At 42.2% G+C, this 21,549-nt stretch overlaps 1 protein-coding gene across 3 annotated transcripts in view; it reads right to left on the bottom strand.

Annotated features, from left to right (window-relative positions):
* Positions 1 to 511: 511 nt before the first annotated feature.
* Positions 512 to 21,549, bottom strand: part of adgrl1b (adhesion G protein-coupled receptor L1b) — a 32,415-nt gene continuing 11,377 nt past the window's right edge. The window contains exons 2-26 of one of the 3 annotated variants that reach the window (XM_088419017.1): positions 20,440 to 20,559; positions 19,045 to 19,258; positions 18,564 to 18,673; positions 16,877 to 16,891; positions 15,339 to 15,546; positions 14,091 to 14,355; positions 13,669 to 14,008; positions 13,298 to 13,591; positions 12,437 to 12,540; positions 12,142 to 12,327; positions 11,991 to 12,029; positions 10,230 to 10,410; positions 10,018 to 10,140; positions 9,662 to 9,879; positions 9,402 to 9,575; positions 7,722 to 7,934; positions 7,415 to 7,635; positions 6,462 to 6,528; positions 6,292 to 6,380; positions 4,944 to 5,112; positions 4,708 to 4,857; positions 4,525 to 4,621; positions 4,335 to 4,445; positions 3,672 to 3,692; positions 512 to 3,396 (exon numbers count right to left, since the gene is read on the bottom strand). In XM_088419017.1, the coding sequence (XP_088275143.1) occupies positions 1,436 to 3,396; positions 3,672 to 3,692; positions 4,335 to 4,445; positions 4,525 to 4,621; positions 4,708 to 4,857; positions 4,944 to 5,112; positions 6,292 to 6,380; positions 6,462 to 6,528; positions 7,415 to 7,635; positions 7,722 to 7,934; positions 9,402 to 9,575; positions 9,662 to 9,879; positions 10,018 to 10,140; positions 10,230 to 10,410; positions 11,991 to 12,029; positions 12,142 to 12,327; positions 12,437 to 12,540; positions 13,298 to 13,591; positions 13,669 to 14,008; positions 14,091 to 14,355; positions 15,339 to 15,546; positions 16,877 to 16,891; positions 18,564 to 18,673; positions 19,045 to 19,258; positions 20,440 to 20,509 (5,640 nt within the window). In that variant the 5' untranslated portion in view covers positions 20,510 to 20,559 and the 3' untranslated portion in view covers positions 512 to 1,435. The remainder of the gene's footprint in view (positions 3,397 to 3,671; positions 3,693 to 4,334; positions 4,446 to 4,524; positions 4,622 to 4,707; positions 4,858 to 4,943; positions 5,113 to 6,291; positions 6,381 to 6,461; positions 6,529 to 7,414; positions 7,636 to 7,721; positions 7,935 to 9,401; positions 9,576 to 9,661; positions 9,880 to 10,017; positions 10,141 to 10,229; positions 10,411 to 11,990; positions 12,030 to 12,141; positions 12,328 to 12,436; positions 12,541 to 13,297; positions 13,592 to 13,668; positions 14,009 to 14,090; positions 14,356 to 15,338; positions 15,547 to 16,876; positions 16,892 to 18,563; positions 18,674 to 19,044; positions 19,259 to 20,439; positions 20,560 to 21,549) is intronic. The other 2 variants (XM_088419019.1, XM_088419018.1) reach the window with 2 other exon arrangements.

Here is a 21,549-nt window from a genome sequence, read left to right as displayed (position 1 = left end):
TCAATTTCATCACTGTAACAAGAAAACCAGGTGCCAAATTTATGATTTCAAAATTTACAAAATGCAATTAAGTAGATTTGTTATGATCATATTAGGAGGGCGTTATTTTTGTGAAAAAAAATCCAGATTATCCAATCCACCACTAAGTAAATGGATTACCTAATCATGGAAGGCAATTTTTTCTAATGCAGAGAGGCATACAAAACAAAAACAAAAAACAAAGACAAGACTTTTAACAACAAAATCAAAGAACGTGCAAAAAGCAGTTGTAGTAAAATATTTGAGTCCATTTGATGCATTTTTCAGGGGTTTTTTTTCTACAAAAACAGAAAATTGGGCATTTTTTGATTTTGCAAGACAACCTTGAAATTGAACCAGAATTAGTTAAAATTGACACGAATATTGAATAGGTCCTATTTTGAGCTATATATATATATTTTGTTTTAACCGAGCCTTTGCTTTTTATGCCCAGTGGCAGTCTGCGGCTTAACTTCTACAAAGACAAGACAAGAAAGATTAATTTCACGTTTACTCGAACTTCAATAGCAATACAAGACAATTAGAACACTCGGTAATTTGTACAAGGAGATCAGGGATTGCAGAAAAAGTTCTTAGGTTTCACATGATCTGCTCTGGAGACAATAGTTCTGTTTCTATGACAATTCCATTGAAAACCGATCCTTTGCCATCAGTTAATGGTGACTGGAGGACAAGTTTTGGTCTTGATCTGATGGAACAAGTTGAAAATCTGAGAATCCACCTCCATCAACGTTGCTAAAATGATCCTTTGTGATACATTAATCTGTGATACATTAATCATAAATCATAATCATAAAAGCTTTGTATATATACATATATTGAATGTATATATACATACACACGCGGTATCTCACTCACACACCTGGCGCACACGCATGCTCATCAAGCTACACACACATTCGTTCATTTGAAGTTGAACACGTCGTCTTCCAGAACACATGGCTTTGTCAGAGCCGGTCAAAAGTCATGCATGTGTTCTTCGAAAGGATTTTCTTTTTTGGCAACACATTAGTGCTTTGATCTGTCACAACAACGTTCTCTTGCTACAAGGAAGGGCGAAACCCAGCCAATGGACCAACAGAAAGTCTGATAATGGGTCATTAAGAATTAAAGCACTGATGAAGCAGGAAGACATGGCAGGGCTTCAGGGAAGGAGAGCAGAGGAAGAGTTACAACCAATGAGTCACACTTCTAGAAAATTGAACAAAAAATGAGAACGGGGCAGGGGGAGTCTCGTGGTGATCGGGAGATAGAAGCAGGGAGGAGCCATCTCAGACATCTTCATCACCTTCGTTGGCCAATTAATACATCATCACAGTAACTGGGTGTTTGAACACTGTTGCTTGTGCTTTTCTCCACCTCCCTGATTTCTATTCCCCGATCACCACCGCCCTAGTCACAGGCTCGTCACTCGCTGCATCTGACCATCGTCTCCTTCCAAAGAGGGCTCAGATGTGTACGTAGCCTCTCCGTTGGTGGTCGGCGGCGGTGGCTGATAAAAGGTCTGCAGGTGGTTGGGACGCGGGCCAAGAGGGGGTCTCCCAAGGCTGTAGGGTAACTCCAGGGCAGGTTGCTGAGGTGGGCTGGTAGGGCTGAGCTCTTCTGGACCTTCGGGGCTACTATCGGGGTAGGAGAGTGTCGGCGGAGAGGTGCGACTGTAGAAGCGAGGAGGGGAGCTACTGCGGCTGTACACTTGTGGGGAGTGGCGCGAATAGAGATTGTTGGGAGGAGAATTTGTGTCCCGAGGAGCAAAAATGTTAGTTGGAGGTGAGCCTCGCGGGAAGAAACCGAGAGGTGGTGACCGACGGTCTCCGGGGTAAAGCGGCGATGGGTTTGAATCCTGGGCGTAGATCGGTGAGGTGTCGGGGTCAAGGTCGAGATCGGGGGTCAAAGGCAGAGTAAAGCCATCAGAATCCTCTCGGTCGCCATGGTACCTGACAGAGCCTCTGTCTTTTCCTCTTTTCCTCCCATCCAGACCTCCATCATTGCTCTCAAACAGGAAAGGTTCCTCTCTGTCTACATCGACCCCTCCACGCCACACGTCTAGCGCTCTATCTTTCTGCTTATCATTCTCTCGTTCAAATCCCCCTCTCCAACCATCTCTGTCCTTCTCTCGCTCCATCCCAGCCCTCCAGCCATCCATTCCGAAATCTTTCCGCTGCGTGATGAAGGTTTCTTCACGGTCTGTCTCCGCTGCTCCTCTCCATGCATCCATCCGTCCTTCTCTCTTCTCCAGGAGATGAGGATCCTCCCTTCCTCTCTCCATTCCACCTCTCCACTCAGCCATGTCTCCATTTCTCTTTTGAGAGCTAAAAGACTCCTCCCTTGCTCTGTTACCTCCCCTCCATTCATCTATGAGTCCATCTCTTTTTAGGAGAAATGTCTCATCTTTCTCCCTGTCCTGGCCTCCTCGCCAAGGATCTACACTGGCTTCCCTCTGTTTTATCAGAAGCGGCTCCTCAAGAGCTTTGTACAAAGGCTCGGACTCCTGCGGGGGAGGCGGAGGAGGCGGCGGCAAGGGTCTGTCACGGTAACGATCCCGGTCTCTCTCCCTTTCTTTGTCCGTCCCGCCACCCGACTCGGCTGTGCTGCGGTGGCGGGAGAGGGTTCCAGGGGTGCGGCTGAGGGTGGAGTAAGGCCGAGCCTGAATATCGGGAGGACGTACTTGTTGCCTCTCTTGGGGCCCGCGGCGACCCAGAGTGCCTTGCAGCTGCAGCCTCTCCCCGTCTTTAAGCAACTCGCGGGACTCGGAGTCCGCTGGTGTGCGGGCATTCGACCAGCCATCTTGTGAGCGTGGTGTTGTGCCATGATCTTGTTCATGTGATGTGGAATGTGTTTCAGCACCTTGTAGATGGTGCCTCAAATGCGCCCAACCCTCTTGTGCATTGTGTCGAGCGGGGGGCTGCATGGTGGCCGCCCAGCCCTCCTGGGGTTGTTGTGTGTGCCGAGTCAGCGTGGCAGTGTGAGCGAGAGCCGCCCTGTCCGGATGATGAGGCCTCGCCAGGCTTCCGTAGCGTTCGGGAGGGACGGGCATGTCACCCGAAGGCCTCAGGTTGCTCTGCACCAGCTCAGAGATGATCATCTTCTCTAGCGCGGCCGCGTCAGACAGGTTACGACGCATTCCGGCACCGGTGCCCAGTTCTGCCACGCCATGCGGGGTCAACAGGGCGGGGGAGATGTCATCACCGCCCATCCCGACGCCACCCTCCTTCAGAAGGTCAGTGCTGCCCACCACGCCGGCGCGGGATCCAGGCATGGCCCCCAGTCCATGTAGAGTGAAGGTATTGGGAGTGTAGCCTCCGTTGAGACACACGCTGTCCAACCCACAGGACTCCTGACTCTGTGACACTCCAACTTCTACAGAAACAAAATAAGGATATAAAAGGTAAGCTCGAATAACAAAATCGTGCTGTGAAACGAGTTGCATGAGTGGATGTATGAGCAAATGAGTAGAGCTTCTTCTCTCAGATTGAGGCTTTGTCAGTTTTACAGGAATAAAATCATTGTGCTAAAAGTATTTCATGTCATTGAGACCTATGTTTGATTCATGTGTGCAAATATGAAAGGGTGGTCTATGGAAACAACCACAGTGCCAAATGATTTTGGTGAGCACAATAAAGAAGAGCTCATACTCTTGTTTCGGAAGGTTCCAACTGGTCCACGTAAGAGAGAAAGAGAGAAAAAGAGTCAAAAACATCCCAACATAAATGTAGAAATAAAATCACAGCAGCCAAACAAATATACCAATTGTATGATTAACCCAAAAGTAACACGCACACCTCCACTGAGGCCACAATTTTTGTTTGCGTCTCCCCAGCAAAACTAATGGACTAAAAGTCGATTAGAAAAATAAAATAAAGTATTATGGAAGAATTTTTTTTCAGCGAGTACAGACAAAGTGTTGACACAAATAATAACGGCCATACATCTATTTTCAATAATGCTTTTTGCCAACTGCACTGGTTGCCAGCCAATGACAGGCCATATATTATGGTTCACATTTATGACTATGGACAATTTAGAATAGTGATTCTTAAATGGAGGCATAAGGCATGGAGGCATGAGTACCCCTGGGGGTAGTTGAAGGTGCTTCAGATTGAATATCTGGACACAGTAAAGCTGTATAAATATGTCTTTGGGATTGAATGAGTTTATAACTAATGACAGGACGAATTAACATTGTCACCTGTGCAGACTTCTTGAGCACTCTTAAACAGAAATGTGGTTTTATGGGAACCACCAACTAAATCAATACTGCAGAGAAGAAAGGCCACCGAAATTGCTATGAGACATACCTGTGGAGGAGAAGGGTTGATTGTATCCCTGTGCCAACATGGTATCATAAGGAGAGGCTCCTGCGTGAGTCTGCAGCACTGGATTGGTCAGGAAATGATTCCCCAGTGCGGCTGTGCGCAAAAACGAGATGAATAGATGTTGCCAGGTGACACAACAGCGAAGGTGTAAGAAAATAAATCAGATGCTAACCTCTGTTAAGTGTCGGGGTGCTGTTAACATCAGCAGCGATGAAGGATGACTCGGTCTGTCTTCGCACCGTGTCATTCCACATCCTCCTGATACGACTCTGGAGCACGCAATTTCGGCAGACGCTCAAATGAGGCTCGTGTCAAGTCAAATTCCAGGAGGAATCGTGCAAAGCGGAGTGCGTACCTGTCTGTTGGCCGTGGCTCTCCGCCCCTGGCTGGCGCTGTAGCGGCTGTTGGAGCGTAGCGCGGCACCCTTGACCGAATCCGGAGAGCTGGACGAAGAGGTGGCGCAGCACTGGGAAAGACGGAGACATCGGCCGTAGTCTTTCTGACCCTTGACACAAAACAACGCAACACAAACCGTCGGCGGTGTGCCGTCACGTGAGCGCCAAAATAGCGCTGCTCATTTCTGAGGCTGACCTTTCTTGTGAGGGTGCAGTGGAGGATGGTGATGAGGAAGCCCTGCGCTGTATTCAGGGAGGCGAAGAGGTAAGCCAAGAGGAGAGAGGGCGCCGATAAGAACATCAAACCTGAGGACCAGTTGACACACTGCAGGAAGAGCAGCGTCAACGAGCCCACCGCCCAAGCCCTGGACACATAAGGCCACACGTCAATATTACAGGGAAGTACTTGCTTTCAGCAGAACTTTCAGTCTTGGAATTTCCAATTATGAAAGCCATTTTCAGTGAACTTTTTTGACACCTTGGCAAAGTGAAAAGTGCAAAGGCTTTGAAGAATTTAGTTTTTAATTCATGGAAATTCAAATGAGCTATATAGAAATGTACATTATGTAAATTGCATCAACATTGTTAATGCAGCATTTAATTGTTAACAGCTTCCTTATCATCAAAGTAAGATATTATACTAACTTTTGTTTACATTTACTATGAAAATAATTCCATCCAAATATCACGCCCCAGCATAATATAACAGGTGATAAAATTTTAAAATCCTGTGGTAAGTATTAAATTATGTTGTCATAAGGTTTTCGAATCATCTTTGAACTCATTCACTGCCATTTATGAGAATAATTGCAAATCCTTATTTTTCCAACAGGAATGCATGGAGGAGTATCTGATGCTGCATCACTGTAAATGTCTAAGGTGGAAACAACTTTACGGATGCATATCCACCAGTAGACGACAACAATGCCCCTTTTTGGAAATGAGATCAACATAGTTTGAGAGTTCACTGGGAAAAACAACTGAAATTTGTAAACCTACCGTTTTTCTAATGCTGGTTATATGAGAATGAAAAAAGGCGGAGAGACTCAATGCAATCAATTAGCAGATTTGATGATAGATAATAATTGAAAGCAGTATCCCGCATGTAATGTCAGAATTCTCTGAAATGGCTGGCATTGAATGAGTTAAAAAAAGGGATTTTATACAAAACCTAGGAGCAGAATTAATGTAATTTCGAACTGTAGATTACACATATTGACCTTGTCATTTAGAATATGGCCTTCAAATCTACCTGCCACTTCACGATAAGCATATATCATCTATGACAGAGAACGTCAGATCTAAATCTTCATTCCTGTGATTAGCATGACAAACGCCACTATCAATTTTTACCTAGCATGAAAATTGCATTCTGCGTGTGAATTCTGTAAGTGCTCTTTGAAACCCTATAGAAGTAATGCTAGGGCCATAATCATTTTGAAGGTTTTAACCTGATGCCACACAAAGCATGCAAATTTTTTTTTAAATTAAATTCATGGATCACCTCAGCTTAACATTTTGCCCACAGATCTACAGTTACAAACCTCAGGTTGTCATGGCGACTGGAGTCTGGCTTCAGGGCGGCAGTGCTGTGCATCTTATGTAATGTCATCACTAAGATTACAAGGTTAAGCTGGAGACAATAACACAAACTGTCAACACTTGACTTTCACACATTGTACGCTGCATAAACGAGCAGGAACGAAAACCTCACAGTGATGATAACAGCCACTGGTCCAAGGAAACTCCAAATGAAATAATTGTCCGTCCGAAGCCAGCAGCTGTGCACAGAGAAATGAAAAACGTGAGAATGAGAATCAGAAAATGTGCTTTTACAAAAAAAAATCAAAAAAACTATTTTTGATTCAAAATGATTCAATTCAATTGACAATGATTTCTGCTTCAATTTATAAATGTGCAAAGAATCTTCATTCTACTTCCATCTGGATTACAAGTCAGAATAACAAAAGGAGATAAAGGGACTTTTTTTTAAGATTTATTAGGTTTTGTAAGGATCATGCCTTTTTATTTCACATAACAAACATGTGGACCACAACTGCTGCTCTTTCAAGATCTTTGAAGCTAGCTATATGTTTCACAGCTTATATGAAGTGTGACATTTATAGCTAGCTTCAAATTTCATAATATAATATTATACTATAAAGTATAAAATCAAATAAAAACTTGTTTTAGAAAACTGATTTTAAAACGATTCTGAACTGTGGTAAATGAGAATTGCGATTCTTATAAGAATTGATTCTTATAAGAATTGTTTTTTTAAACACACACACACACACACATATATATATATATATATATATATATATATATATATATATATATATATATATATATATATATATATATATATATATATATATATATATATATATTTTTTTTTTTTTTTTTTAACAGACAGCACAGAAAATGTGTTCATGTCATTTTGTCAGTAACATGCCAGAAATTGGTTAAAATATTGATAGTTACATTCCTTGTTTTTTCTATATGAAGAAGGTAATACTATTCGGTCTTCTTACAAAGACAGCTAGTCAAAATATAAGAATATTTGCTACGAGGCTAAAATAAAAAAAAAATTATACTTCCCATACACATCGCACACACACCCTTACGAATAAAAGCTGCATAATCTCATTGTGATGAACTTACGAAGTTTTTGAGCCGTAGCCTCTGAAATCGATGGCTGCAGACACAGCCACCACCAGCCCGGGAACAGAGTAGCCGCTCAGGTACAAATACTTCCGCCTGGAATTACGACCTTCAAACACCTCTCGTTGTAAAATGTACAGTTCCACTGCTTCCAGACACAGCCAGCAAAACACTGAGAGCAATGAAAAGTGTAGCAGACCAGCAATGATAGAGCACACAACCTACGAAACAAGAAAGATTCAAATTAAAAAAGAAAAAAAACAATAATACAAGCAGCCCTCATGTTTTAGCTCAAATAAGAACTCACGGTATATTGCGTCTTATTAGATTCGACAAGGAACAGCAGCTCAGTTATGAGCAGGTTGGCCCACAAGTTGCAATGGATGGTGCTGTGGTCAGTGTGCCAGGGTGCCGCCTGGCAGCATAGCGTAGTCAGACAGGTGGCCAAACACACCAGGGCAACAGAGATGCCCACCCAGGAGACGATATAGACCAGAAGCTCCTCTACTCCCACACCAGACTGTGAAGATCGAAAAAAAAAATGATAGCATGTCGAGCGTTTGATAGCTAGACCGCTCGAAAGCCAAAACATTACACAGAACACTTGAATCGCCTTTCATGAGATGCCACAACAGCCTACAGCGTTTTGAAATATCTGTCTCACCGCCTCAACAAAGATAATTGGATGGTTAATTAATAAACGTCATTATCTTACAAATTACAGCAAAAATGGGATCTGATGGCTGAAGACTACAAGGAATAACAGCATTTTATCAGCCTTTCTAATTTGGGAACTGAACCCTATCTTGGAGCTGGAGAAGCAGCAGCATTGCCATAATTAATCAAGAGAATGACATAGGAGCTTTCCACAAATGACTGATGATTTTTTTTTAATACAATTTCGGTTAATACCTAAGCACAACTAAACATCTCGCAGCCATTCATATTGTAGAAGACTCAAATATTCAGCTCTGAACAATGAGGTTGGTTTAAATAAATGATCTAAAATATTTTCAGGGTACGAACTACTTGCCAGTTTAGGTCATAAAATTAATCAACAATTTTGAAATACATCTTTGAATGAAATCTAAAAAATATGTTTATTGTTTGGTTACTTCTATTGTGTTTTTTGTAATTTTATGTTGTTATTCATACAACAAAAAACTCTACACTCTCAAAACATTTGTGCCAAAATATATTGTAACATGGGTTATAAAGGGACCAACACATCTTCGGGGTTTGGTTTGGCTTGGGTTAAAGGGATGACCCATAAAACAACAAATTGTGGGGCCTTGTGTTATGCCTGATTTTTGGGGGGCTGTTTGTGGTCAGACTAAAAATGGTATCCTCGCATTTTTGAAAGTTTCCTATTATTTAAACTACAATATAACACACACACACAAAATAAAAACATCCCTAACCAGAAACATCCACCGCACAAAAAATATTTTAGCATTCTTTCTATACATTACATCTGTAAACCAAGTATACATTCGGAGAAGATTTAATGAGTTGTTTGGATCCGTCTAAATTTTAAATTATTTTAAAATGAGTGTTCCAAACAGATAACTAAAATTTTCCAAAGAGTTGATTGTTTTTCTATCCAGGAGTAAATAACCAAAATGTGTTAGTGTGCTAGATTTATTGCCAATTTTGGTCATAAAAACCAACAAATGCAATTTTGTGAAGCCTATACAACCTCTTTGACTTCTGTTGTGTGTGTGTTTGTGTGTGTGTGTGGGGGGGTCATGATGCAATTTTGTATACTTTAAAAAGAGTTGGGTTAAAAAGGAACCAAATTGTACTTTGTTGGCGACCGGATACAGTTTGGGTTGATTTGCCCCAACATTTTGGTTTGAAAAAAAATTGGGTCAACAGACCCTCGAAACAATTCGTCGACCTTTCAAGGTACGTATTCGGGAAAAACAAAGCAAGCAAACTTCCAAAAAAAAAAAACAGTTGTTGCAAGTTTTTGGACTTTACTTACAGCAGGTTGCTGATACGTCATAAGCACAGCATAGCTAGACAGGTGGTTGCAGGCGCAAGTTGTATGCGTATTGTTGGTGTGTAACAGGCGGCATCCCTGTGTGGACCACCTGCCAGTCCCAGACACCCCTGAGGCATTCCAGAAAGAGCAGTTGGGACCAAAGTGGTTGTCCAGCTGTGGAGGCAACACAAAAACAACTCTTAAACATTGATTAATATAATTGTGAATCTTTTATGTCAAAGCTGCATTTCCCAGCAGACCTGCAAGTGCCTGAGAGTAAAGACCACAGGCTCAGAAAGAAACACTCTATTGGAGCCTCGGTGCACAGAAGCTGAGATGACGTGGGAATTGACCACCAGGCTCCTGCGCCTGACCTCCGACCCCTGTCCGAGCCCAAGGCCGAGTCGTAAGGTGGAGTTCTGGGTCGTCAGGAAGGTGCCCAAGTTCTTATACAGAGAGAGGACCAGCTTCACTTGGCCTGTACGATGAAGAGAGAGAGAGTTATTTATTGGCACGTCTGATACCGAAGCTATCGTATCATGAAACCCGCATTCCATTAAAAGGTGTAATTATGATTTATGCACTGTGTTAATATTGAGATGAATGTGCTTCAAACCATTATTGCTGTACTGCTGCAGGGCCACAGCTGAGATCTGCAGGATACTGTCACTGTCGTAGGAGTGTGGGAACGTTAGGTCCTGTATGTCCGCCTCTGTGTTTAACACATACACCTCCAGATCTAACCAAACACGCGCAGAAAAGTCCAGATGAGAAACTCATTTTATAAGCGTGGGAGGTATAGCGCTGGAAAAAAGAGACACGACGTACCGACGTTTGGTGCTCTGTCACTGAATCGACCTTCATACAGGTTGTTAGCCAGTAAGAATGCTCCTTTTTCCACCGCATCCAACAGGAGTGATGCAGAGCGGGACTGGTCGTGGCCGCTCATGTCAGCCCACGACACCAGAGCCTCAGGACCCAACAGGTTATCGACTGTTTGAACCACAGCCTGACAAGGAGAAAGGGGTGTTACATTCTGTTAGCGTGCCTATTTTTCTCTTCATCCTTCAATCTGTCCTTTAGTCCATCGACACACTTTATAGGCATCCATTCTATACATCCATCCAGCTTCATTAACCAATCAATCCATGTAATATTCATCGTTCATCCATTCACTTACTGTAACTGCCAGCCATCTGCCATTCACTGATCCACCTCTCTGTTTATTAGTCAAATACCTGACTGTCCACCATTTTACAACAGTTTCTCATCTAGTCCTACATAAACCCTTTGTCCTTATTACAGTCATCTATCCTTCCATCTGTTCACTACAAATCAAGGTAAACAGCCATCATTTACCCTCCACGCCTATTAAATTAATGTTCTATGCGGCCCCACTAGTCTAAAAACGGTATTATGATTAATACTGCATTTGCTGAATCTAAATGAACACACGGAGTGCCATTGACATGAAAGGACACCTTACTAAGGAGTGCCGTCAATGTCAGTTGGTGTCACCCACATTTTTGTTTTATTTTTTTTTATACAGGAATAGGTAGGAAAAAAAGCTTTGGAACATAAAAAAAAACAAAACACTATGAATATGAACTAACTAACTAACTAACTAACTAAATATACTTCAGAGTACGACAAAAAAAAAACTCCCCTGTTCTCTTTCTTTAAAAATGGTTCACAAAAAAAACATAGCAAAATACATCCATTTTTAGCCAAATCGAAGGGTGGTTATTTTGCCACTTGCTGTCTCGCTGAAAATATCACAGTTGATCGGGGCTCACGTAAAGCAGCCATGGCTAAGCCCGTGAAGGTCACATGACCAAGTTCTGAAAACAGGTGGGATGTCATTTTTCATCAATGGCAAGTGTGAAAATGGCCACCCCTTAAAATGGATAAAAGTGGATTTCTTGCTCAACTCATTCACTGCCAATTGACAGTTATTGACGTCAAAATTCAATTTTTACTTGGCTGGCATTGAATAAGGTAACTCATTCACTACCATTGACGACTATTGACGTCAAAGATCCATTTTTACCAAACTGGCCGTAAATGACTTGAATCATTTTCCACAAACATAATATTAATCAGAATGTCATGCTTACACTAGTGGGTCACATAGAACATAGTATTATAAAAACAATTTAGATTTTTCTATCCGTATGTCCACTTGTCCATTATCCCCTTTAAGTCCGTTATTGTTCCATCTGGTCCCTCTTTTCATCCATCCATCCATTTATTCGGCCACCATTCATCCATTCATGTGTCCATCTATCAATCATCCCTGAAGCCATTTTGTTACATATATGTTTTCATCAGTCGTCAGTATCTTCAATTTATATTTATATAGATATATTTGTCCTTTTCCATTCACATTCTATTTGTCCATCATCATATGCATCTCACAAGCTTACATCCTTCTGCAAGTCAATTCATTATCATTAATCGCAATTCATTCCTCATTCAATCATTCACTTGTCTATACGTCAGTGATTCATCGGTTCATCTATCCATTAATCATCCATTCATATTCCATCCATTTGTCCATGCACCCCTTGTCCATTATCCATTGCATACCTGCACATAAGCCCTGCAGGTGCGTTCCCTTTTCTGCAACTACAAAGACAGCAAAACAACATCTGTGTTACAAATATCTGAGCTGACATTTGCTTCCTCTTTTCTGTAAAAGGTCAAGTACACATTTGAAGGAATTTGAGGACCAATGCACCTTATTATAATTGCGTGCCGCAGACTCTTTATTGGCTGGTCTCAAGGCTTGAAGCTGGGAATCCAAAATGTCCAGTAGCTGTTCAATTAATTTTACTGACATGCTAACATCACCAGCGTATATCCGTCCCCGGGTCAAGTTGACTAGCTCCCCAGCTATGTTTGCTGCATTCTCTCCGCTCTTAATCTGGACAAAGGTAGCACTTTTTAGTTTGGACATTTCATGTGGAAGCTTGTTAATGGGATTTGGGTGGGCTATTTTTTCACAAGGTGTGTGGATTTGTACTGTAACTGACCTTTTGTGCAATTTGGCTGACCCAGGGGGATGTACAGTTGGAGAGGTCAGGACCTCTGGAACTCCAGCTAACTGGTGACATCATGCACTTGTAGGACGCTATACCTGCGGAACAAGATGCAAGCACAGACATTAACTCAGTCTACTACCAGCCTAATTAAATAGATCTTAGACATAGTTTATAGCCTATAGCATTCAATGGGGGGGATAAAGATGTCAACCCCGAGATTTTTATTTCACAATAAAACGTTCTATGAACCCCGCAAGTATACTGTGCAATGTTTTGAAAAAATATATATATCTATATATATCAATGGCATTAATATTAACAATGACTGAAAAAGTGAAGGAAATGTTTAGAATAAAGCCACTACAGAGTGGAAATAATACAAAAATAAGGCAATTCAAAACCAAAACACCATATATTGGAAACTAAATGTCGTATTGTAATACGCGTATTGCGCCACTTTGTATCGCACTATATCGATATATCAATTCTATCGGCCAGCCCTAATTCAAATGGTTTATAAGTTTCCAAATAATATGCAAATAGGTCACTTCACTTGTGATGGGAATGATTTCTTAGTTTAACTTGACTCCAAAATCTAGTCCTTGAAAAGGATTAAGAAGCACAACAAAAAATGTCCTCTTTTCCACAGAGGCAAAGCAGGACTAAGGAAGACAGCTGCACACCGAGAGGAAGAGTTGACGGAGCGTGACTGTAAAAAGTATAACTAGTGTTTCTTCTGTCATGTGAAGCGGAGTTCAACGATAGGGCATGTGACTATATTTCAAAGGGAAACAAGATACACACACGTAATGAAACGCTGACATGATCAAAGAAACGATACGTCCGTCTTACCCAATGAGCCTTTGGGGCAGGGTCTCTCCACTGTTTCCCCTTTCAGCGTGGGGGGCCACTGTACCCCTCTGGCCACTCTTCCTTCGCATCCACCCACTTGACCGGGGCCCCCTGGGGCCAAGGGGACACGCAAAGGAGGGCGGGGCGTTAGGGGGACCATGGCTGTGATTGGCCTCTGGTCAAAGGGCCCTCGGTTGATTACGCCGACGGGGTGGGAGGCCGATGGCCGCACAGGAGTCAGTGCGACTGTGGCTGTGTAAGAGCGCACAGTTGTCATCAGAGAAGAAAGGGGGCCTGGAGAGAAACGAAATTTCATTTCAGGTCCGTACACTTGTTAGGGATACACTATGTCGGGGTATGGATCCACAAACCTTTAGTTGGCGGTGGTGGCGTGAACTGAAGCGGGTATCTTAGAACATAATAGTTATTCCACACATACAGCTGGTTGTCTCTTGGGTTGTAATCAATGGAAGAGATGTACTGGTAGGGATTGGGGAAGGGTATCTGAATGGGCAGCTCCTGCCCCCGACTGGTATCATAGGCATAAACCACCATATCGTTGCCCACGCGTCCATCCGCCTGCCCCTCATCATCTTGAAAGACTGAGCGCACCGCATAGAGCACGCCACACGCCATGAAAGCGTTGCTCGCTCCACGTTTGTCAAAGCCTGTGGCCCAGGTGCCCTCAAAGCGTAGCGTGTATGGGTTCACCTAGAGAAGGGAAGAGGTGGAACAGTGAGTGAAAGCACTCTAATGTTACTATTGTCAATTTTTGCAATCTAATTTGTGTTACCTGGCTAACCACGATGCGTCCGTTATTGGCTTCGGTGGAATAAATCACCCAGAGGCCGTTCTCATCCACTGCCAGATCGATGTCTGACTTCCCTCCCCAGCGGTAAGGCGACGTATCGTGGTAGTTGGCATTAACCACCACGGCCTCGCCACTTTTAATGCGTGTCCGCAGGTCGTACTTGACCAGGTTGCGTGTCCGTTCTTTGTTATAGAAGACGGCGCCGTCATACACCACAAAACCGGTACCGTCTACGCGACTTGGCAGCCTAGAATAAGGGAAAAAAATAAAACGTTTTCTCTTTTAAACCAAACAATAGGTGTGCATGTCTGCAATATAAGATGATTTAATATGCACTGTCATTCAATCAGCATGTGGTATGGTGTACCAGAAATTGCCAGGCTCTAGCATACAAGAACTTTTTACAAAGTACAGGGACTTCACGAGCCCAAAAACTACCTTTTCTTATTATATTTCTCTTTTGCACTTTGTGACACATTAAATAGTAAAAATATAATAAAATAAACATTTTAAAATATGCAAGTTAATTACTCAATTTTTGTATGATATGGCACAAGTTTCCAGTATTGGCGGCTAGCCGTTAATAAAATCTCAAGCTGCACATGGGACATAAGGTGCATACAATTCCATTTGAACATTTCAAATCCAATCGTTATTACCTATTATTTATTATAGATTTAATAATTACTTAGGTAAAAACTTAGTTAGCTGTTGCTACATATTGCCTGATTTACCTAGCAACCGTCAAATAAGGGGCATATCGACATTTATTTCTTCCCATTTAAAGCGCAAAATTCAATATGTGTGGTGTGTGATACAATTCAAGGAAGATTTGTTCTTTCTTTAAGTGGAACAATTTGATTTATAGGAATTACGATTCAATATAGCTCAGTTTGAGCGAGTATAATGCAATAAGGTTCTTGTCATTTCACAATTTGAAGGAACTTGCCCATAGGTAACAGTGTGGCATTTCCATTAAAAAAAAGGTCCAATAAAAAAAAAAACTTCAATATACAGTATATTTCAAAGTTGAACTATTTAATTCGGTTGATTCATTGTGCTCATGTTTTCTGATACAAATTATTTTTGTTACAACCATTAATATTACTCTAACAGAAAGTAGAACCGATAACCGAATTGCAAATGTGGAGATGTCGAACACCAACGAGGTGGAATATCAAAAAAGTCACTTAAACGCCAGACCTGCAGATGTTTTGCACACATACTCACTTATAGGTAGTGGTGACACGGTTCTGCCGGTAGTCGTCCCAGGAAGCATACTCATACAGCACCTCGGTCCTGTACGGTGTCCACGGCATGACGTATAGTCTGTCGCCAGCCTGCAAAGGGTCCTTACACCACGCCCCTGATTGATGTTCTGCCTCCAGCTGAGAGGAAGGCGTCTGGATGCTGAGCAGTGATCCGGGACAGACGAAAACTGTGAGATGGGAGTTGTCAGAGAGAAGGATGTGAGAGAGAGGACAGAGGATACGGATGGAGGATGGCGAGAGAGACAGAGAGAGAGAAAGAGAGAAGGTTGTGGTTGGAAATGGATCAATGCATGAAAAGTGGTCGAGTCAGATGCAGTTGATGCCATGAGATTCAAGAGAGACAAAAAAGAGGAGACACAGAGGGCTTTAAAACACCTGTGCTGATGTCAAAAGGCAAGCAAGAGACGAGACATAAACGTGAGCGCATGTCTGCATGTATGTGTGCATGTGTGCGTATGTTTGTGTGGTGAGTAATATAACAGGGCACACTGCAATGAAAGTTGTGTGAGTATGTTATAGGTGCGTGGGCGTGTCAGTTAGTGCAGTGTGAGGTAGAACCGGGGGCGCAGAGGGCGGGGCTACATTTTGCCTTGAAGTGAATGAGAGGGCAGGTTAGTTTACATTGAGCACAAAGATTGGTCCACCCACGTCAAATAATAAATATATGGACACATAGATTTACTGCACAGTCTCACGCTGGCATGCAAGAAGGCATGCATACACACACACACACACACACACGCACACACACACACACGCGCACGCACGCACACGTATATTAGCAGTGCTTGATAAGCACACATCCAGACTCATCACACACATTTGGTCTTATTTTTCCTATGAAGATAAATAAGGGGCTCTGCCTATAGGGGAAGAAAAGGGAAAATAAGCATGAAGAGGATGGATGGACGAAAGGAAGGGGGGGGGAGAAGGAAGGAGTAAAGGAAGGAAGATAAGAAGTGAGGAAGAATGTGTGGAAAAGAATTAAGAAAAAGTGGAAAGAAATATCGATGAAGGTAGAAAGGAAGGAAGGGAGAAAGAAAGAAAGAAAGAAAGAAAGAAAGAGAGAAAGAAAGAAAGAAAGAAAGACAGAAAGAAAGAAAGAAAGAAAGAAAGAAAGAAAGAAAGAAAGAAAGAAAGAAAGAAAGAAAGAAAGAAAGAAAGAAAGAAAGAAAGAACCTCTAGTTGTGTGGAATGAGAGATCAACCAGGACAGCAAGAGTAAAAAGAGTAGAAAAAGAGAGAAATATGTGCAGATATGTGCAGAACCTGCATCAAATTGGATAAAAGCACAGATTTCCATACGACGAGGGATGGGGGAATTAAACTGAGGTAAAAGGAACAGAGGAGAAAATGAAAAAAAGGGGGGGGGGCAACATCCAGCATGACTACAGACAACGTCCTAGGGTAGGAGGAAGAGAGAGAGGAAGAGAAGGAAGAGAGAAATCGGGGCATGGGTGGGTAAGGAGATCAAGATGCTACAATGTATTGTCTTTACCTTTTTGGTCCACTTCTACTCAAGCATAGGGAAAAAAAAGAGGGAGAGAAAGAAAGAGAAATCAGAGGGGGAAAGAAAAGAAGAAATGAAAGAAGCAAGAATGCAAGCCAGAAAGACAGAGAAGAAAAAAGAAAGTAAAGAAAGAATTGCACAGATTATGAGTTCCGTTGTGGCAAACATTTTCAAAGCCGAAACGAGCCCCTTAGCCCCACATTCCTTCACCACCACGTTTTCGTCTCATCACCCCATCACCCTCCCCTTCCCCCCCACTTAATCCCTTAGTCGAACTCCTGTGGAGAAAAGAGAGCAACTCCTGGGCTTGGTGTCACACTGGAAAGGAAAAAACACACACGCACATGCACACGCAGGTGCACATGGGCCCCCCTCCCATGCGCGCACTCACGCGCACTTACACGCACACGCACACAGAAGACATACAGTATGCAAATAACGGTTCTCTAGTTTGTTCCTTCAATTTTCTGTTTGTATTTCAAGCACGCACACGCGCTCTCTAAGGAGAGAAAGCATCTCAGGGATACATGAGGTTATAAAAATCAGTTAAACATGTCTTGACAAGAAAAAGCTTTCACACCGCATGAACAAAACGTTGAGACATACATCACATTTGATTAATTAATCAATCAGGAGTTGGATGCGAGTCATTGGTTCTTCCTGAATATCATGCTTCTTCTTTTAAAGACATTTTGGACATTTGACTGGACTGGCAATATCTAAAGCCGAACACTGACCACTATAACAGAAATTGTTAGCCATTTAGTCGAAAGAAATGACTTAAATGGTCAGGCGTGTCAACGCTTGGTCTAAATGGTCTAAAGTTTAGACCATTTGGTGAATACTGTATTTGTTGTGCAACATAAATTCAAATAGATGTTTGTTAATATGGCAATTGTGTATGATTTTCCATATATATATATATATATATATATATATATATATATATATATATATATATATATATACTAGGGATGTTCGATACCACAGCAAAAACCAATTAGAGAACATTTCATCATTTGTACAGTATGTATGCTGGGAACACAAAACCATTCAGAGAAACTTAAAAAAAACTAATTTCTCTTTGCTTGCTGACCGTATGTTTGAACATGAGCCAAGTACAACAATATACCCTATACTCAAGACAGCGCCTAATAATACGATACGCCGTATGGTGTGGGAAATATGGTACTTTGATACATTTAATTTCCGGAAAAAAAACAACAACAAAAAAAACAACGAGTGATAATTTTCAAAACCAGGCCCATATATTCAATTAACACAACTTTACCAAATTTGTAAGTATTTTTTTTTTAAGTATTCTTTTGATCTCAGTTCTAGTCCCTTATTGTAAAATAGCCAAATACAGACAGCCACCACTGGTATCAGCTACCTTCGCGAGTACCGTTGATATCTTGAAATAACCCTGGTTTCAGCACCAACACCCGATACCAGGTACTCGAACATCCCTAAAATATGTATGTATGTATGTATGAATATATACTGTACATACAGTATATATATATATATATATATATATATATATATATATATATATATATATATATATATATATATATATATATATATATATATATATATATTAGCATTTCTTTATGTTAATGTATACAGTACATACTGTATATACATACATATACAGTATTTGCATACTCACTGTAAGGGACACACTCGTACTGGATTTCCAGGTATTTGTATGTTCCAGGACAAGGATCCGGGAAAACATCCACCCCTGCCACCACCACACACTGCGTCCTGTTGTTACACCTGCACAACACAGTGATGGATGGAGTGGGAAGAGAAAGAAAGGACGTGATTAATTTACAGGAAAGAGGAAGCAAAGGGCTGTCCGTTTGTCTCCTCGCCCCAAATATTGATTTGTTCTTCGAGGAAAACGCTGCTGAGTACACAGCTAATGGTGCAACCAGATTTAGCCGGAGTGATTATTGCAGTTGCACACACGCAAACACACAAAAGTGTTTGTTGGGTATAATGTTTCGTTCGACACAGCTTTGGTCTGGAGTGTGTTGCAAACAGCAGATGCTTCCATTGATTCATCTGTATCCAATGGTAGCAACAAAGTGATTTGTGTCTGTTATGAACAACAAACACACACACACACACACATACAAACACACCTCTGAGCCATAATCTTCAGTGCATCTGGAAGGTAACACTGCGTGTTCTCCATTTGGAAAGGCTCAGCATCACAAATCTTGTCATCGGTGCGTCCATAGTTGGCGGTCTCCACCATTACCACGTCACTTCCTGGGCAGCGCAGTTCAATGGGGTAACCCTCACACGCCAGCTCCCGGCGCAACAGTCCGAACGGCATGGCGGCCCGGGACATGGCTGGACATGAGAGGACCATTTGGTGGAAAGTGCAGAAAAGGAGAAGAAAATTTATTGACTTGATTAGAGCTGCTTTGTATTTGAGTTCTACAAGGAGCATATTAAGTCAAACACCCAGTCGCTTAAAACTGCAAATGGTTACGGAAATACAGATAGAAGCAACAAGAATCTGAATCTGGACCACATAGCCAGCGCTAACGCTGGGGATTTATGTCGTATCACACAATGACAGTGTAGTTCTTTGGCAATCACTTCATGTCCTTAATGTGCGATTGGATTTTTTTTTTAATCATGTTATATTTATATATGTAGAGGCACAATGTGATGGCAATGAAATTAGAGTTACAAAGAGCGGTAAAGCTACCTAGCTTCTGCAAAGGCCAACTTCAAAACAAAAGCATACTATGGTCATTGCATTGATGTCCATGTGTTAATGTTCCATCTTGCCTGGAATATTAAATAATCAGCATTTTCCCAAGCACTCCTGATTGGCCACATTTAATTTTGCATCATGCTAAGGTACCAACTGGCATTTGCCCATAGTTATCAGCATTAGAACAGCATTATTTAAATTCTCATATAATTAAGAACGAACACAAAATATTTTAGAAAGATAAAACCATACAGTATGTATTCAAACCATGTAATAGAGTAATTTCCTCAATTCCAAGTAATACATAATGGATCTTAAATCACAAAAAGAACAAAATACAAAAACAGGTTTTGACCATTTCTGACCTCATTAAGTTCAAAGAGGCACATTACCACATCTAAACCTGGGTTATTGGCGAAAATCCCATTAGCATTACTGAAAATCTGCTGTTCATATTAAGCAGAGTGGCACACGAAAATGTTGTCGCCAAACAAGGATTAAAGTGAGCGCACGGCGGCGGCGTGATCAGTATGCTGCCGGTGTGTCGTAACTCTCCATGGTGCTGAATGACTGATGCTTTATTAAGGAGCAGCTACAGGCGGCTTTAAAACACTCCCTTTGGCCACACTTCAAATGTCTTCACAGTCTTGGCTTTATTTAGGTCGCTGTCTTTTGAAAACTTTGCAACGGCGCATTTTCTTTGGTCTTGGGGTGCTTGTTGTGATTGCATTATTTGTTACACTTCACATTTCAGTTTTCCCAGGTGTCAGCATGACACTTGCTTACGGTGGGTTGGGGGGGGGCGTACCTTGGCTGGAGGGGTTGACATGAGCCAAAGTGAGCACGCACACGCCCAAGAAGCACAATGACAGCGCCATCCTGGGAAGGAAGAGTTTGGTTGTCACGCCACCAGCTGCGTTAGGAGAACCTGGGGAGGAAGCAGAGGTGGAGGTGAGCCATGCGGAGTGAAGAACTGCAACCTCTCCCACGGTGCATAATAATGATGTGCGTGTCTGTGCGCTGGCTGGATGTTGAATGACACACAGTGAAGCACACATGTGAAATGCAGCAGATGGGAGGAGAGCGGAATAACAGACAGACAGAAAGGAGAGCGCGAGAGAAACCGAGATAACAATTGAGCAATCGAGCAGCAAAGTCTCTCAATCTGCTGTTACCATGGTGACAGCCCAGTGCAGTCTAGGGAAGGAGGGGGGGGCCTTGGCGGGAGAGAGAGAGAGAGAGAGAGAGAGAGAGAGAGAGAGAGAGAGAGAGAGAGAGAGGGCGAGAAAAGAGACACGCTGGGTTTGTGTACGTCTGCATTTTTTTTTTGTGTGTAAATATGTGTCAATGTGTGTTGTAAGTCCGTAGTTAGCCTGGAGGAACACTGGCCACTGACCCACAAAACAATCGTAATCTTTCTATCCACACGCAAGCTTGTTGAAATCACCCACAAACACACTCTCACACACACACACCCATACACACACATTAGGCCACTTTTCAGTAATCCTAAATAAATCATGCAGCATCCAAAAAGGGCAGCCTACGCAGCTGAATGTAGGTGAATTTGCGATGCGCTGCAGCGGAGGGTTACAGTGCACAGCGCTCTGGTGATGAATGCACGCTCGAGCTTGAGGAAGAAGAAGAAGATGGCTGCTCAATAGCAAACCGATGGAGGCAGGACTGACGCTGAACTGCATCGTGCAGCTTGTTTTTTGACAGTCATTGAAAACGAAGGGTTATGTGTTGGTCCTGCTTTGGGTTGAACTGAGTTCAAGAGAAGGTTATATTTAGGGATTATATGTACAGGGCAGGGGGAAAAGAATCAAAAGCTTGTATGATATACAGTATTTGTGGGGTGAGGATTCATTGTTTACTCGTGAACTCACTTTGTGTGTGCTGACTTGTGACTTGTGCT

The sequence above is a fragment of the Hippichthys cyanospilos genome, chromosome 7, assembly GCF_059441005.1.
Source record: "Hippichthys cyanospilos isolate Australia breed blue-spotted pipefish chromosome 7, RoL_Hcya_1.0, whole genome shotgun sequence".
In the NCBI taxonomy this organism is placed as follows: domain Eukaryota; kingdom Metazoa; phylum Chordata; class Actinopteri; order Syngnathiformes; family Syngnathidae; genus Hippichthys; species Hippichthys cyanospilos.
The sequence above is the reverse complement of the archived record's forward strand: the minus strand, read 5'-3'. Positions and strand labels throughout refer to the sequence as shown.